Source organism: Nicotiana tabacum, chromosome 5 (assembly GCF_000715075.1).
Source record: "Nicotiana tabacum cultivar K326 chromosome 5, ASM71507v2, whole genome shotgun sequence".
NCBI lineage: Eukaryota > Viridiplantae > Streptophyta > Magnoliopsida > Solanales > Solanaceae > Nicotiana > Nicotiana tabacum.
The window spans coordinates 47,703,732-47,721,084 of record NC_134084.1 but is presented as its reverse complement, the minus strand read 5'-3'; the positions used below and the strand labels follow the sequence as shown (position 1 = coordinate 47,721,084).

Genomic DNA, 17,353 nt, shown 5'->3' with positions numbered 1-17,353 from the left:
AACCAAACATACCTACACATCCTAAAACATCATACGAACTTAGTCGAAACTTCAAATCACATCAAACAATATCAAAAACACGAATCACACCCTAATTCAAGCATATTAAAACTACTAGATTTCCATCTTCTAACACCAATGTCGAAACCTATCAAACCAATTCCGATTGACCTCAAATTTTGCACACAAGTCATAAATGACACAACGGACCTATTCTAACTTCTCGAATCAAAATCCATATCTGGTGTCCACAAAGTCAACTCTTGGTCAAACTTCTCAACCTTCCAAACCTTCAACTTTTCAGTTTTCACCAATTAAAGCTAAAACGACCTATGAGCCTCCAAATCAATATCCGGACACACTCCTAAGTCCAAAATTACCATACGAAGCTATCAGAACTATCAAAACTCCATTCCGGAGTCATTTACACATAAGCTGGTCAACTCTTTCAACTTAAGCGTCCAACCTTGGGACTAAGTGTCCCAATTTATTCCGAAACATCCCCGGAACCAAACCAACCACCCCGGCAAGTCACATAACTACAATTGAATATAGAATAAGCAATAAATGGGAGAATGAGGCTACAATACTCAAAACAATTGGCGAGGTCATTACAATTTCGCTAAAGCGTGGATTGGAAGGCGTAAGTGAATATTAAAATGGCCTTCAACTAGGAACAAAAGCTACATATTTGTCATTTGATAATCAAGTAAAAAGTACTATAAAATCACCATAGTTAATAATTCAAAATATATAAAAAAGAATTCAAAAAATCATACTTAAAAAGTTTTGACTCCCCAAATACTCCTACTTGTTTTCACATAAGATGAGGCAACGGCGAGAGTATAATATAAAGCGTTTCAGTCCTCCATCTAGGACGAAATTAAGTAAATGCTCACCAACTCAGATAATAACCTCATTTCTATGGAGAGTACAATCCCATTGTAAGCTAGTAGGTTATGAATGGCAGTAATACAAATGATAATGAGGCATTCCTCAGTTTATTTTCAATAAATAAAGCTCAATGACACTTAACGCATGACACTAAGAGAAGATCCTCACAAGAATACTCTTTAAGGAAAAAAGAACATATTAAAAAAAAAAAACAGAAGTGAATTATAAATTGCAGAAGAATGGCTGGGTTGAAATTTGAAGAGGCAGGTGCCAAGTCAGACTCATATTTATTTGCCAGTATTCAAGAGGAACTTGTTGTACCAATAAGCAGATTTCTTGAGGTATCTTTTAAGTCCATTTTTGTAGTCAACAAAAGTGATGCCAAATCGGACAGTGAAACCAGCATCCCATTCATAGTCATCTAAGAATGACCATGCAAAATGTCCTTTCACATTTGCCCCCGCCCTGCCAATAATGTAGCAGTAACTTAAAAATTCCCAAAAGAAAAAACAAAAAAAAGGAGAAATGACATAGAAAGAAAAAGAAGAATCTTACTTTATGGCTTTTGACAGAAACCATAGGTGTCCCTCGTAATACCTTATCCTTAAATCATCCTTAAGGGCTTGTTTAAGTGGCAATGTGCTATTGTTGGCATCTGCCATTCCTTCAATTTGATGTCAACATTAAGATGGCTTTAGTTACAAAACACTGACCGAAAAGTGCTTATAAGCTAGTTCGACCAGCTTATAAGCTCAGTCAAATACCCTCTAACACTATTTACAATTGGCGGAACAAAAAAAAAAAGAATAAAGCTAGATGTAGAGGTCTTTCTAAAAGATAACGACAACAACATAACAACAACGATCCAGTAAAATTCTACAAGTAGGGTTTGTGGAGGGTAGTGTGTACACAAACCTTATCCCTATCCTAATGGAGTAGAGATGTTGTTTCCGAAAGACCCTCGGCTCAAGAAAAATAAAATATGACATTTACTAATTTATACGATAAAGCAACTTTATTTAAAACAAAAACATACCATTTTCAGTGATGTAGATGGGAGGATTCTTGTACTTTTGCTTGATGTAAAGCATGAGATCATATATTCCTCTTGGATAAATGTAAAGCCAATTCAAGGCAGTCTGCAAGATTAATCAAAATAAGCATGTTGTACATTCATACTCCAATCAATCCAAAATCAAGTGAGATTAAAAAAGAGAAGAGAGAAAGAGAGGCAAAATACCGGTGTACCGATAGGTTTTCCGTCCTTTTCAGCTGAATAATGAAATACAGAAACAGTCAAAACACATTATGCAAGAAAAAAAGGGATTCAATTAGTTCTCGTGATATACACTAGAAAACTGTCAAAAATCGTCCAAGAAAACCGATCGAAATCGGTCGAAAATATAGGAAAACAGACCGATGTTAATTCGTCGAAATAATAGTGGTCGCTAAGGTGTGGCGACCGAAGACGGTCGCAAGTCGGAAGTCAATCGGTTAATTCAACCTTTGGTTGACCACTTTGACTGACAGCTTTTGTTGGAAAAATAAATATACCGACCGATCAACCGAAATCGGTCGATAATATGTAAATTATTTTTTGCATTTCTTTTTAAATTTTAACAGGCCGGCCGAAATCGGTCGGAATAATTAAAAAATACATAAATAAAAAGTTATTTTCGACCGACTTCGGTCGGTAATTTCAAATTTCTGCAGATTGCATAGTGAAATTACCGATCGAAGTCGGTCAGAAATTATGAATTTCTGGGTTTTAATATGAGCATTCCGACCGAAATCGGTTGGTTTTTTGGGTAAAAACCTGGCAGGATATGCTTGCTTTTAGGCTACATCATCTGCCAATTACAACCAATAATCATCCTATAATGGCAACATATTATATTGTTGTCTTTCAACAACAATTAACCAACAACAACAACAACAACAATAATAACAACGCTAAATATTTATTTGTGTCAGATAAAGCACTGTCGAAATATTTATATGTGTGAGATAAAATACTATTTCTTTATTTTGTCTAGATATTTTCCGACCGATTTCAGTCGATTTCCTCTTCCGACCGATATCGGTCGGTATGATTTGGACGGATTTTGGCAGATTTTTAGGAGTGATAGTGGAGAAACAAAATTTAACTTTCAATTAGTGAAATTGTGCAGTTTTTGTCCCCTCACAAAAATAAATTTTGTCAAAGGAACGAATTAATTAATTCGATGACTTACCAGTCATATCTACATGATTGTCTGTAGTGTAGCTAAGATTAACTCTAGGGACAGATAGCATTGGAGATGCATAGTAAGTAGTATAGTAATTCATTCCTAGGAAATCCATCGATCCTTTCACTAACTTTGACTGCTGCAGTGTGAATTTCGGGAGCCGACGTCCTACATTAGCTCGCATGCTGGCTGGGTAGTCACCGTATGTAATTGGATCCAAAAACCTATACAGTATATATTGTGATTATTTGAATAAAAAAATGGCTTGAGCATTTGATAAAGCAATCAAAATGGCAAAATTATGGCTAACTATCTCAAATTTTGATCAGTTTTTGATCAGTTCACGATTCAAGTTATAACGCAAAATTCAGTGCGCACTAAAAGTTATTTCCTCTATTCCAATTTACGTAAAAGAGTTCGAGTGTGACGGCCAAACAATGTTAATTCGATCATAGATTCTTCAAAACTTTTAAAATAAAATATTACATATTTGAAGATTACATGAAAAATACTACTCTCTATTTCCTTAGGTGATATAGTTTAATTTCCTTTTTAGTATTTCCCTATAAGAATTGACCATTTATCTATTTAAAATATTTAACTTTAGATATTCTATTTTATATTTGATGAGATTATTATAGTCACTCAAGTGTTCTATATATTTTAGGGCACAATTACAAAATAACTTGCGAGGGCACAATACCAAGGGAATCTAGTGCGTACAACTCACCATCCTAGGAAAAAATCAAGAGCTTTTAATTGGGCCTTGCGTCCCTGAGGTGTCTTTGTTTTAGGCACGAACCAGTGAGTCACCAGAGTGACTCCTATCTGTCCTTTCTGAGTTTTCTGCATGTTTTCAGAAAATAAAAAGAATCTAAATGTTAAATTGAAAGCATCGTCAGTAAGTTTGTAACTTCAATTGAAAATTTATACTCCCACAGCTATATTTTTTTTTCCTCCCACAACTATATTTGATAATAAAAGAATAAAGGATTAAAGGAACATCCTTTTCTTCTTTATTACTAATTACTTATCACTTGTTTCATTTTATATTATACTTTTTTCTTCAAAAAAATTTACAATTTTTTATATTTGAAGCTTTATTATTACTTTGAATTTCTCATTTTTTCTCTATTAATGAAATGATCTTATTACTTAATAGTCATAAAAATTTCAGACGGCCAGCCATGCAAATGCCTCCTTATTAATTTTTCATGATGTGTAGGGAATAATGTTTTGATTATATTAATAAAAATCAGCGGCTAGGCAGACTGCCTAGTGGTATTCAATAAAACTTAATTAGAAAATGAAACATGATGAATAATTATCTGCCAAAATAAATTTCTATGTAGGTGATTACTTTGTTTTGATAGAAGGATGAACTGACCTGATATTTTTCTTTATATACTTTGATACCGGTTGCACGGGCAAGAAGCATGTTGTGAGCTACAATATATGGCTCAGTGGCAGAATCACCCTCCGTACAGTTACCAACATAACTCGAACATCTTCCTGGTGCAAAGGTACCTCTTGCGTATCCGAACATGCTATAAGATAATGGCTCATTCAAGGTGATCCAGTGCTTTACCCTATCACCAAATTCTTTGAAGCAAATGTCCGCATAGTCCCCAAAGTCCTTCCTGAACGCATGAACATACAGCTTCGGCTTTCGGTATATATGGTTGAGGCACAATTTAGCTAAGTAATTAAAACTGAGATGGTCACACAATATATATCAATATGGTATCAGATTGGACAAGAGTTTTTAGGTTTAAATCACATCGCTATCCAAACAGCTATAACATTCGGGCTTTTAAAACATTTGGCCGGTCGGTCAAAAATAATTAAATTTCTAGACAAATGTATAAGAAAAACACACAAATTATGAATAAAATATGTATACTATATTTATATTTTTTACATTAATATAGAAAGGCATGCATTTACCGGCTATTATTTTGATGAGTGGTTACGTACATTATGTAGATTTTCCGAGATATTTCAAGTGTGGGCCTATAACTAAGAATCATGCATACACATAGAAGCATACATTAAGGGATAATATAATTAGATAATTAAACATATGCGAAATCTCTACTCCCGAGAGATTGAGCACTCTCAATTTCACTACAAAATTTGTGAATGAATTCTGGGCTGAACCACCTGGAATTGCATTGAGCCACATGTGGGAAGACCCAGATTACAATCATTCGCAAATTCACTAAAAATTTTGCGAATGAATTCTGTGCTTGGCCACCTCGAATGGTGTGAACCACATGTACAATTTTAAAGGGGAATTTGATCCAAAAATTGGCCAGCGTACACCTGACCAGAGGATTTGAAAAATTTATTGAATACAAAACTTATTGCCTTGTAAATTGGTCACACAATATCATCAGGTACTTATGTAATTCCTTCAAGGAAAAAAAAAATAGAAGTCATCTTATTTCTGTTCGAATGCTTTAACGTCTTACGCTATTTTGGAACTGAGAAACCCTCCATATTCGTCCTCAAGGGTTTGTGGTGTGTCCCAGTGGAAAAGCGTTACAAATGGCGTCAAACCTTTTAAAAATAGAAAAGTTAGAAACCTTATAATGGTTTCGTAAAACTGATAGTATATTGGAATGAGATAAAGTTATTAGTACCATTGGAGATAAGCTCATTGATGACATTATTGTAGAATTTTATGCCTACTGGATTCACTCCTTTGCTTACTTTCCCATCTACAACAAGTAAGAAAAAAGATTAAGTTCCGCAATCAACTAGTATTAGTTTGCCTCCTTTAATTTTCACCTCCTTATCTATTTTGTTGTACTTACTGCATATTTCAAATGTGAATTAAACTGGAAAAAGCATCCTTACGTGGTAAAATGCGAGACCAAGAGATGGATAACCTGAATGCTTTCATACCAACTTCCTTAAGTAGACGTATGTCTTCTTGTAACATTTGCCAATAATGATTTAATACCCACTAAAACATAAATATCAGCAGAAAAAGTTTAAATGCGGACCGCCATACCTTGTAACGGTGATAGAAATCAACAGCGACATCTCCGATAGAACGGTCAAATATCTTTTCTGTAATTTAAGGATTATATATGTTAAGAAAAGCTTAAACAGAAAAAAGAAAACAAAAAGTCTTCAGGGTCAGAGGAATTTTCACAAACCCCACTAACCCCCCACCCTCTCTCCTCCCATTTACTCTACCCTCCTCTCCTACTCACGTACGCAGAATTTTGCATAAATAGTGTCACCATTTAAACAAATAAAAAATTGCTGTAAATTTGTACAACATACAAAAATACAACCAAAAAAATAAAAACAAAAGGAAGCAGCAGCATCCTATTATGTTTGAAGTAATTTACTGTCACCGCTATCTGCAATTGTGACTTATGATCCATTGGTGTAGTATTTTCGTAATGTCAAAGAGGTCAGCGGTTCAAGCCCCTTCAGGACCGGAATAACAAGTGGTGTCACTGTCATTATTTAACTGATTGTTGCGTTTTTTTCTTTGAACTATATATACATAACTAATAGAGTAATTCGACGAAGCGGTATCAATATCACGTGATATCGCTTGGGCTAAGGTAAATCCGCCCCTGCCCCTTCACTCGTCTCCTCCTCCTTTTCAGTCGTCTACTCTTCCTCCGCCTCCTCCTTCACCGCTTCCAAATACCCAACAGATATTTAAATATCTCTCCAAAAAATAACAGATGTTAAAATATTTCCTGATTGTTTTAGCTTGTTTTAGCTAAACAGCTTAAGGATGTTTAAAGTATCTCTCGAGATTTTCAAAACATTTCTCAAATGTCTAAGTATTTCCTGATTGGTTGAACTAAAGCAACTCTCGGATTGTTTAAACTATTCTCAATTATTTTTCGGACGGTACTGCAGAATTTCCTCAATTATTTCAAAAGAAATCACAAATCTTCACAATAAAAATAAAAGAAGTAGAAGAAGAAGAGGAGGAGGAGGAGAAGGAAGAAGAGGATGGACAATAAGAAGAAATGAAAACGCAGAAGAAGATAAGGAAGAGAAGAAAAGGAAGAAGAAATTGAGCAAGAGAGGAGAAGAAAAAAAGAAGATGAGAAAGGGAATTAAAAATTTGAAAAAGAAAATTTTCAGATGTTAATACTTGCCCCTAACGTTTTAAAAATTATGATTAAACCCTCATTATCTTTGGTCTAGTCAAAGTCCCGGATCCTTCATTCAAGACTCAAGAGATCTTTAGATTGTTAACTGAAGTATTGATGAAACAATCGGCAATTTTGTCAATTACATTGTCATATGCAAGTATCTGTAATTAGAGGGGTCAAACGGGCCGGGTTGACCCGGGACCGGTTGAAACCTGGTCCGGCCCGGCCCGGTACTTAGGGAGCCGGGTGGGCTGAGTTACTGGGGTTAGGGGTTGGTCCGTTCACTTTAATTCATCCGGTTAACCGGACCGATCAAACCCGGTCAACCAAAATCCTTGTAGAACCGATTAATCGGCCCGACCTGGACCGGTTTAGCAGCTAGATTTCTATTTTTTTTTAAAGGTTTTAGAGTCTAAGGCAATGCAAAACCTTTGAATTTACTCTGTTTTTGTTAATTTATTTGTTGTTAAATGTAAACCTTTCAATTTGTAAGTTTGAATTTTGAAATAAATGTAGCACTTGCAATTTATAAGTGCAACTTTTTTCCATCTTCATTGTATTCTTTATATTTTTACTTTATATTAATATAAATTATAATAGTTATACAAAATACAAAAAAAAGAAAACACTAACCCGGCCCGGCCCCTTGGACCCGTAACCCGTACGGTTCATTTTTTATCTGGATGGATCCGGACCTATTAAATCCGGTAAAGACTAACCCGTAACCGACCCAGATTGAAAACCGGTCAATTTCATTTTTTTCTAACCCAAGCCACCCGTTTAACACCCTTATCGATCTGTAATATGTGTAATGTAGAATATGTACATTTTTGTCGATTATATGCTCTTGTATAAGTACAACCTGTACTCTTATTCTACATTGAATTTCATATAAAATAATAAAAGTATTAGGGGTCGTTTGGCAGGGAGTATAAGAATAATGTTGAATAAGGTGTATTAGTAATGTAGGGATAGGTAATGTATGGGTTAGTAATGCAAGTATTAGCTACACAGAAGTTATTTCTTATAAATTGTTTAGTGTGGTGTATTAAAAATTAAAATTTATTGCATAATTTCAAAGAAAATTATTTGTTTACAAAAATGCCCTCCATATTATTTAGCTTTAAAGGACTTTAGGGATAATTTGGCCTTTAACCATGCTAATGCATGCATTAATAGCCTTGGTATTGCTAATACCATAGTTTGCTATGCATTAGCTATACATAGGATAATACCAAATATGATATATAACTAATACTTGTATTAGTTATACATTGGTCGAATAAGTGTACCAAACAAAGTTTTACTAATATACAAAGCTAATACATGCATTATTTTCTTGAATGCACTCTACCAAACGACCTCTTACTGTATTATTATACTGATACTTTATACTCTCCCCCGTTCCCTTTTTATATATATGCATGTTTGAATAAGTAAAGGATTAAAAAGTAAGAATTTTTCTTATATTTGTGGTTTTAAATGTGCCATAAATTTGTTTTGGTATAATCCTATAATATTTTGGAGCTTGTGATCTAAAATATGCCATAACCATTTGTGAGTTTATAAAAGTTTGTCAATAACGATAAAATAGGAAGTTTAAATCAATTATTTCACAATTTTAAAAACAAATTATTCTTTTTTAAAAAGAATAAAATGCAAATAGAGTCACATAATAACCTGAAACTGATGGAGTATTGAATATATAAAGGTACAACAATAACAACAAAATATCCGTCCATATATACACAATTTAGTAAAAAGTTTTATATATACGACGTGTAACAAAAGGACGTTAACAAAGAGGGTGGCATCATTATTCGAGATAATCATTTGAAGATTACAACAACAACAACAACAACAACAACCCAGTATAATTTCACAAGTGGCGTCTGGAGAGGGTAATATGTACGCAGACCTTACCCCTACCACGAGGGGCAGAGAGGCTGTTTCCAGGAGACCCTCGGCTCAACACAGCGACAAAAGACGATATATTAGTACTATCAATAGACTCATAATAAAATAACATAACATAACATAAAATAAAAATAACAATAATATAAGAAATATAGGAAGTACGAAAACGATGGAAGATATAATAATATCCAACAGATAAAGCCCTGTATCAGTAGCTGACCAGTAGCATCCTAAGACTAACTCCTAACTGGCTAGTCTCACTCTAGTGCACTGTAGAAATACTCACAACTTCCCCCTAGCCTACAACCTTAATGCTCGACCTCCACAATTCTCTGTCAAGGGCCATGTCCTTAGTAATCCTAAGTCGCGCCATGTCCTGCCTGATCACCTCTCCCCAATACTTCTTAGGTCTCCCTCTACCTCTCATCGTGCCTACCACAGCCAGTCGTTCACACCTCCTCACCGGTGCCTCAGTGCTCCTCCTCTGAATGTGCCCGAACCATCTAAGTCTTGCTTCCCGCCTCTTATCCTCCATGGGGGCCACGCCCACCTTCTCTCGAATATCTTCATTCCTAATCTTATCCATCCTTGTATGCCCGCACATCCACCTCAACATCCTCATTTCTGCTACTTTCATCTTCTGGATGTGTGAGTTCTTAACCGGCCAACACTCGGTCCCATACAACATGGCAGGCCTAACCACTACTCTATAAAACTTACCTTTTAGTAACGTTGGCACTTTCTTGTCACACAGGACTCCCGACGCTAACCTCCACTTCATCCACCCCACCCCTATACGGTGTGTGACATCCTCGTCGATCTCCCCGATCCCCTGAATAACTGACTCAAGGTACTTGAAACTACTCCTCTTACGAATGACTTGAGAGTCAAGCCTCACTTCCACTCCCGCTTCCGTCGGCTCGGTTCCAAATTTGCACTCGAGGTATTCCGTCTTCGTCCTGCTCAACCTGAAGCCTTTAGACTCAAGGTCCTGTCTCCAAACCTCTAGCCTCTCGTTGACGCCGCATCGTGTCTCATCAATTAGAACTATGTCATCAGCAAATAGCATGCACCATGGCACATCTCCTTGAATATGATGGGTTAGTGCATCCATCACCAGGGCAAATAGGAAAGGGCTGAACGCAGACCCTTGGTGTAACCCCGTAACAACCGAAAAGTGCTCGGAGTCGCCTCCTACTGTCCTAACCCGAGTCTTAGCTCCATCATACATGTCTTTAATCACCCTAATGTAAGCCACCAGAACCCCTTTAACCTCTAAGGAGCTCCATAAGACCTCCCTAGGAACTCTGTCATACGCTTTCTCTAGATCAATAAACACCATGTGGAGATCCTTCTTCTTATCCCTGTATTGTTCCACCATCCTCTTAATAAGGTGGATAGTTTCTGTGGTAGATCGCCCCGGCATGAACCCGAACTGGTTGTCTGAAATAGATATCGTCTTTCGCACTCTCATTTCTATCACTCTCTTCCAGACTTTCATGGTATGACTCAGTAATTTGATACCCCTATAGTTGTTACAGCTCTGGATATTGAGGGTACATGCGCTTTTGGTAATTGTACATTTCATAACTTTGATTTTTTTTTCATCCGAATAAATAATAATCATGTTTACCTTGATATTAGTAAATTCATGTAATTTGGATATGTATTACCATTAATTTAAACCTCCACGAATTTAGTATATTTATCTATGTGAAGTGGTAAAAGTACTAAATTAAGTTTCGTGTAACTTATATATAAAGGCCTCATATGTATATGTGATATAACAATTAAAACTTTTAAAGTAAATTTTATGTATGGTCATCTAACTTTTAGCTTCATTACACAAAAGTCACTATTCTTTCTTTTATCACACAAAAATCATTTAGCTTTGTTACGGTTATCACAAAAATCATTTTGGCCGGATTTGACAAAGTTCCCACCTGAAAAGTGACGTGGCAACCTTAATTAGTGTTTATACTCCATTCATTTCAATTTATGTGAACCTATTTCCTTTTTAGTCCATGCCAAAAAGAATGACTCATTTTCTTAATGATAAAGCAGTATATTTTTGGGTTGATCTCGCTTAATAGCCAACATTTTGACATATATTAGAATGCACTGTTATGAAATGGTTCACTTTATTTGGTCCCTTTTTTATTTTGCAGTTTAAGGTATACCATTTTTTCTTTTTAAATAGTTGCATTGAATGAACTGAAAATTTTCTTAAGTTGCACTTAAAATAGGTCAAGGTATTGGTAAATCACGGTATGTGCAGAGTATGGAGAAAAATGAGCTCCATTCGGGCAACTGGGTCAGATATTTTATGGGTCAAGGCATGAGTTAATACTATATTTTACTTGCTTAATCAATACTCCATCCATTTTAATTTATGTGAATTCATTTGACTGTGAACAAAGTTTAAGAAAAGAGAGAAGACTTTTGAACTTATGGTGTAAAATGAGGCACATATATTTTGTGTGGTTATAAATCATTCTATAAAGGTATTCCAAATAAGAAAATAAATCATTCTTTTTGACACTGACTAAAAAGAAAATATATCACATAAATTAAAACGGAGGGAGTATAAAACACTAATTAAGGTTGTCATGTCACTTTTCAGGTGGAACTTTGTCAAATCCGGCCAAAATGATTTTTGTGATAACCAAAGCAAAGTTTAATGACTTTTGTGTGACAAAAGAAAGAATAGTGACTTTTGTGTAATGAAGCTAAAAGTTAGATGGCCATAATACATAAAATAACAACAACAACAATAACCCAGTATAATCTCACTAGTGAAGTCTGGGGAGGGTAGTGTGTACGCAGACCTTACCCCTATCCCTGGAGTAGATGGGCTGTTTCCAATAGACCCTCGGCATCTTTCCCTCCAAGAACTCCCCATCTTGCTCTTGGGGTGACTCGAACTCACAACCTCTTGGTTGGAAGTGGAGGGTGTTTACCATCAGAGCAACCCACCTTGTCTTAGTCATGGTTTAATGCGAAAACGGCGAAAATCACTCTTCGTGCACATGGAATTGTGGATTGTGGTGGATTTTAATATAATGTAGCTTCCTCTCAGCTTATAAACAAATAATAGCAGCTCATTGATCTCTTCTAGAACTGTGAGACTGCAATACTTGGTCAATTTTTTTTAATGAAATAGTCTACGGTGATATGCGCACATGATTTGACAATTAAAAACTCTATGTCAAATTCAACTGTACTATACTATTATGTTTATTTTTTAAAAGAAAGTACGACGTGCCGGCAATATTCACGCCATATTTTAACTACTGAACAAACAAGTCACTTAATTACTAGATCTGCTCACAAAAGTTTAGTTTGATCAAGGGTTGACTAATTTTGCCAATGGCTTCCTAAGAATCAATAATGGAAATTACTGTTCATGTTAATTGAGATTGTATGGATCTTAACAAAATAGAAGATCAGTAGGAAAATTTCTAGCCAGTTGATTGATGTAAACATTAAGGTAGTTAGTTTAAAATAATGCTATATATATAGGATAAAGGGAAGACCTGGGTGCTTGTGCGTGAAAGTATCCCATATACTAGGTCCCCTACCTCCTTGACGAGCTCCTCCTTCAATCTGAGAGTTCCTTCAATTCAAAAGAAAAAAGAAAAAGAAGACACAAAAGTGAATCTTAGTACATATTATGATACAAGATTTCTATTAGGTTAACTTACTTGGAGTGCACTAAACAGAAAAGAATGATTACATAATAGGATACAAACAGATTAAACAGTTCTAATTAGTCGGTCTTAGACTGGGGGATGTTGAGGCGAACTCAAAATCTAGAGCAAGTGGGTTCAGAAAAAACCTTTTTGCATATGCTATATAATTCAAGGAAAAACCAATGGATTCAGCTGAACCTATAGAATGTTAGAGATCAAACTCCTCAAGAAGCATGGAGTAGAAGAAATTCAGGACGAGGCCGTGGCGGTCATGGAAGAGGAAGAAGTAATGATAACAACTTCAACAATAAAATTAAAATCCACCAAACATTCAGAAGTCGTGGTCGTGGACAAACAGGAGGAAGAGGACATATGGCCAGTATCGAGAAAATAATGGATAAAGGTATGAGAAATCAAAAATTGAGTATTATAATTGTCATAAATTTGACCATTATTCTGGAGAATATCGTAGCAATGCTATAGAGAAAGCTAACCTTTGTGCATCAATTAAGAAGATACGAAAATGATATAGAAGATGTTCGTGTGATAGAAAAGATCCTTCGTACTTTAATATAGAACCTGCTCTAAATTAACTTCGAGAGGGGGGGTGTGAGAGTTCTGTGGGGACTTTGTATTAAAGTTATACCTGGTAAGCAGCTGAAGCAGCACCAAATACGAAATCAGAAGGGAAACTTGTCCTGTTAAACGGAGAAACGAATCGCTTTGCCGGGACTGTAGCATTGGTAAGAACAAAAAGATTAAGAATCAGTACAAGGTAGAAGGAGCAGAAGCTCATCAAGATTCTTCTGATAGCCATTGTTGGTTTGCTTCTTCTACCTATGGTGCAAGTTCTTGTTAATGCAATTGACATTATATATAGAACACAACTGAAAATAGGCATGTAAATACACTGATACTAAAACCAGCACGTGTCATAACAATATAAAATCTCTAATTTGTGCGTCCGTTCGTCTATTTTCCTATTCCCTAGTGCAGGACATGAGTAAAAAAAATTCTCATAGTTAATGGGATAGGAAAACTAATTCAAATCAGCCAAATGGAATAGCAAGAAATTTTGTACTCCATTCCTTCTTTTTATTTGTTATTTTGCAAAAAAAAAAAAAAAAAAAAAAAAAAAAAAAACTGCTTCAGAATATCGAAAAAAAAAACATTAATTTCTTTTTCAATTCCAGACCTACAACTCCAAAAAGATAGAGTGATTAACTACTCATTTTAAGAAAATAATAATAATTTGGCCAACTATCCTTTATGATTAAGAGTGGCAAACAGACGGGTCAGATCAGATATGAGCGGGTCGAAAACGGGTAATGCAAAAACGGATAAATTGTCCGATTTGACCCATATTTAATACGGATAAAAATTGGATTAACTGGTGGATAATATTGATATCAATATTATCCATGTCTTATTGAATATGATCAATTTTTGGAGAATTCGTAATATCCCAAACTTGAGGAACCTATAATTTGAGACTTTACAAATGTAAAGGTTAGACCCATTAGTTATCCATTTTCTTAGTGGATAATATGGTTCTTATCCATATTTGACCCATTTTTAAAAAGTTCATTATCCAACCCCCCTTTTAATGGATAAAATGGGTGGATAACTGTTTTCTTTAAAAACCCTTAACGCGATGACCACCCCGACTGCTTCTGGCTAGCAGGTGGCGAGTGGAGAACATCAAAATGATCCACCTGATGATGCGACCACGATGGGAGGTGCAACTAAGACTACCTATGCATACTCGATTACCGGTCCTAGCTGATCTCCTGTTAGATTGGAATATCGGCCCCCAGAGATGTACAAGGACAAACTTGCAGTTTTCTTCACGGCACGGGAAAAGGAGGAGCTGGCGAAAGTTTACATAATGGCTGTTATTGGGAAATTATCTCACGGGAAAACTCTTCTTGACGACATTCGTCGAGACTTCTCTGCAAGGTTTCTGACGAGGCGTCCAGTAAAGATTGGTCATTATGATATTAAACATGTTTTCATCGATTTCACAGATGAGGAGGACTTCAAGGGATTCTATTTCAGGGACAAAGTCATAATTCTGGGCTCTCATATGAGGTTGCAGCGATGGACCAAAGATTTCAAACCCGATGTTGAGGCAACTCTTGTACCAGTCTGGATTCATCATCCAGGTTTAAAGTGGCACTATTACAATTGGGACGCCCTTCTGCGTATTACTTCACCAATAGGTACTCTCCTCACCATTGATAAAGCTACTGCTTACAAATCTCGATCGAATTTTTCCAAAGTAAAAGTTAGTATTGACCTCACTTCTCAAAGAAGAGACTCAGTTAGGTTGGGGTTAAAGATAACAATGGTCGAGAGGATACCAGTTTCTGGCAGGACGTTGAATATGATTTTATTCTTGAATACTATTTTAAGTGTATGAAGCAGGCGCGCTCAGAAGATGTTTGTTATTCCCAGAAGAAGAGTAGCACTAGTTTCAGGGGGAGGCTATTAAGTTGACTCAGCGATAGAATGAAAAGGAATTTGTGGCACAAACCCTAGAAGGAAGGAGGTGTAATTAGCAAGAATGCCCAAATTCAGAAAGGGAGGAATCTAGAAACAAATGCCTAGAACACAAGAGTTGATAATCATAAGAAGGCTCAGGTTGGGAATGTGAAGAAACCCACAACAGAGAAGGATTAGACTCAAAAAGAACAAATTTCTTCATATGATGCAATTGTGGAAAGACAGATAATGAAGACTAACAAGGCTAGAGCTAAGCATAGTAGTAGAAGACGAATTGAACAGGGTCTCAAAGCAAAGAAAATGAAATGGGTTGTAAGGCAAAAAGGAATAATGTGGATCCACAGAAGCAATATTTGGGTAACAAAGAGATTCAAAATATTCAAAAGAATAATATAGTGGTAATGGTAACTACTAAAGATAGTGCTCAACCTCTTGTTAATTTACCTTCTATCACACATCCCCCTGTTCAAGTCTCAAATTCTTTCGAGCAATTGAAAATCTGTGGGGAAAGTGGCGATTCTCTTCAAGAGATTGGTACACATACAAGTTTGATAGAGACTACTAACCAGGGTGAAGATTTTGCAAAAAGTTCTACGAATGGTAAAAAAGGCAACATAGTTACCAGAAACTAGCAAACAAACAGATAGAAGTTGTCATGGTACTCAAAGACCTATTGCTACTAGTACAACTACTACAATTCCCTCCATGGTCGAAACTGAAGGCATCAATATAAAAGTTCATCTTTGGGGTCCTAATCACCCAATGGTATAGCAATCCACTCCAGATAATTCTATGCTCGACAAACAAATATTAACCAGGGAAGAAATTGCTATTCAGCAGGGAACTCATTTGCCAGTATCAACTAAAATTAGGGACATTACTAATGAATCTCAACATACTATGGTAATACTCTGATGTTGACCAGTCCTCTTTCTCTGATGTTGTAAAACAAGCCCAGGGCATTGAGATTGAAGGAAATGTTCTATGGAGATTTCAATAAAAAATGAAACATGTAGCGAGAAAGTTGAGCAATTGGTCTAGAAAACATATTGGGGATGTTTTTCAAAACCTCAAATAGTGGGAACACAAGATGGTACAACTAGAATTGCAGTTCATAGATGGTGATGAAGATGAGGATAGAACTGAGCTTCATATAGCTCAAGCACAGTACACTAGATGGATTAAAGCTGAGGAGAATCTACTCAAGCAAAAAGCTAACATTAAATGACTGGAAGAAGGGAATTCGAATAGTAAATATTTTCATGCTATAGTAAATGAAAGAAGGAGAAGGCTAAATTTACATAAAATCAAAACTCATGGTGGTTAGTGGTGATCAGGAGGTTGCTAATGGGGCTATTGATTTGTTTTTTTTTTCAAATCTTCTCAGTAAAGAGGAGCAACAACTTAGTTTGGAGTATCTTGATTGTATTGATCTCAATATTACTCAAGAAGATAATGACATGTTATGTAATATTTCTTGGGAAGATGAGGTAAAAATTGTCGTGTTTAGTATTGATAAAAATAGTGCTCTAGGTCCGGATGGTTTTGGAGGTAGTTTCTATCAGAGTTTCTGGGAAATTATAAAAGGTGACCTCATTGAACTAGTCCAATACTTTTTTAATGGGGCTAATTTAACCAAATATTATACTAGCTCTTATTTGGTTCTATTTCCCAATGTTGATCATCCAGAATCTTTGTCTGAGTTGAGGCCTATTACTCTTAGTAATGTCTCAGATAAGATATTATCTAAAATTATGGCTAATAGACTTGCAACTATCCTTCTGAAGTTGACTTCATGCAATTGGAGTGGTTTTGTTTCTGGTGGATTGATCATGGAGAACATTCTTTTGCCCCAGAAAATTATTCATAACATAAATAAGGAGAATGAAGGGGGTAATGTAGTGCTTAAATTAGACATGACTAAGACATATGATAGGGTGGATTGGGACTTCATGCTTGTAGTTCTGAGGAAGTTTGGTTT

The 17,353-nt window shown here is 35.8% G+C and overlaps 1 protein-coding gene across 1 annotated transcript; it reads right to left on the bottom strand.

Annotated features, from left to right (window-relative positions):
• Window positions 1-811: 811 nt before the first annotated feature.
• On the bottom strand, window positions 812-13,804 carry LOC107782576 (vicianin hydrolase-like). The gene is made up of 13 exons (XM_075253526.1): window positions 13,514-13,804; window positions 12,712-12,781; window positions 6,144-6,200; window positions 5,985-6,062; window positions 5,768-5,845; window positions 5,597-5,684; window positions 4,510-4,762; window positions 3,853-3,968; window positions 3,129-3,346; window positions 2,135-2,166; window positions 1,931-2,033; window positions 1,450-1,558; window positions 812-1,359 (listed from the first exon to the last, which is right to left on the bottom strand). The coding sequence occupies exons 1-13, from the start codon at window positions 13,766-13,768 to the stop codon at window positions 1,182-1,184; spliced, it is 1,635 nt and encodes a 544-aa protein (XP_075109627.1). The 5' UTR covers window positions 13,769-13,804; the 3' UTR covers window positions 812-1,181.
• Window positions 13,805-17,353: the final 3,549 nt, after the last annotated feature.

Excerpts from the sequence above, each read along its gene's own strand:
- LOC107782576 (XM_075253526.1), bottom strand. The coding sequence starts at position 13,768 with ATGCCTATTTTCAGTTGTGTTCTATATATAATGTCAATTGCATTAACA. Across the intron at positions 2,167-3,128 it reads CAATCATGTAGATATGACTG|CTGAAAAGGACGGAAAACCT; the intron begins GTAAGTCATCGA and ends TTCATTATTCAG. Across the intron at positions 1,360-1,449 it reads TTTCTGTCAAAAGCCATAAA|GGCGGGGGCAAATGTGAAAG; the intron begins GTAAGATTCTTC and ends CATTATTGGCAG.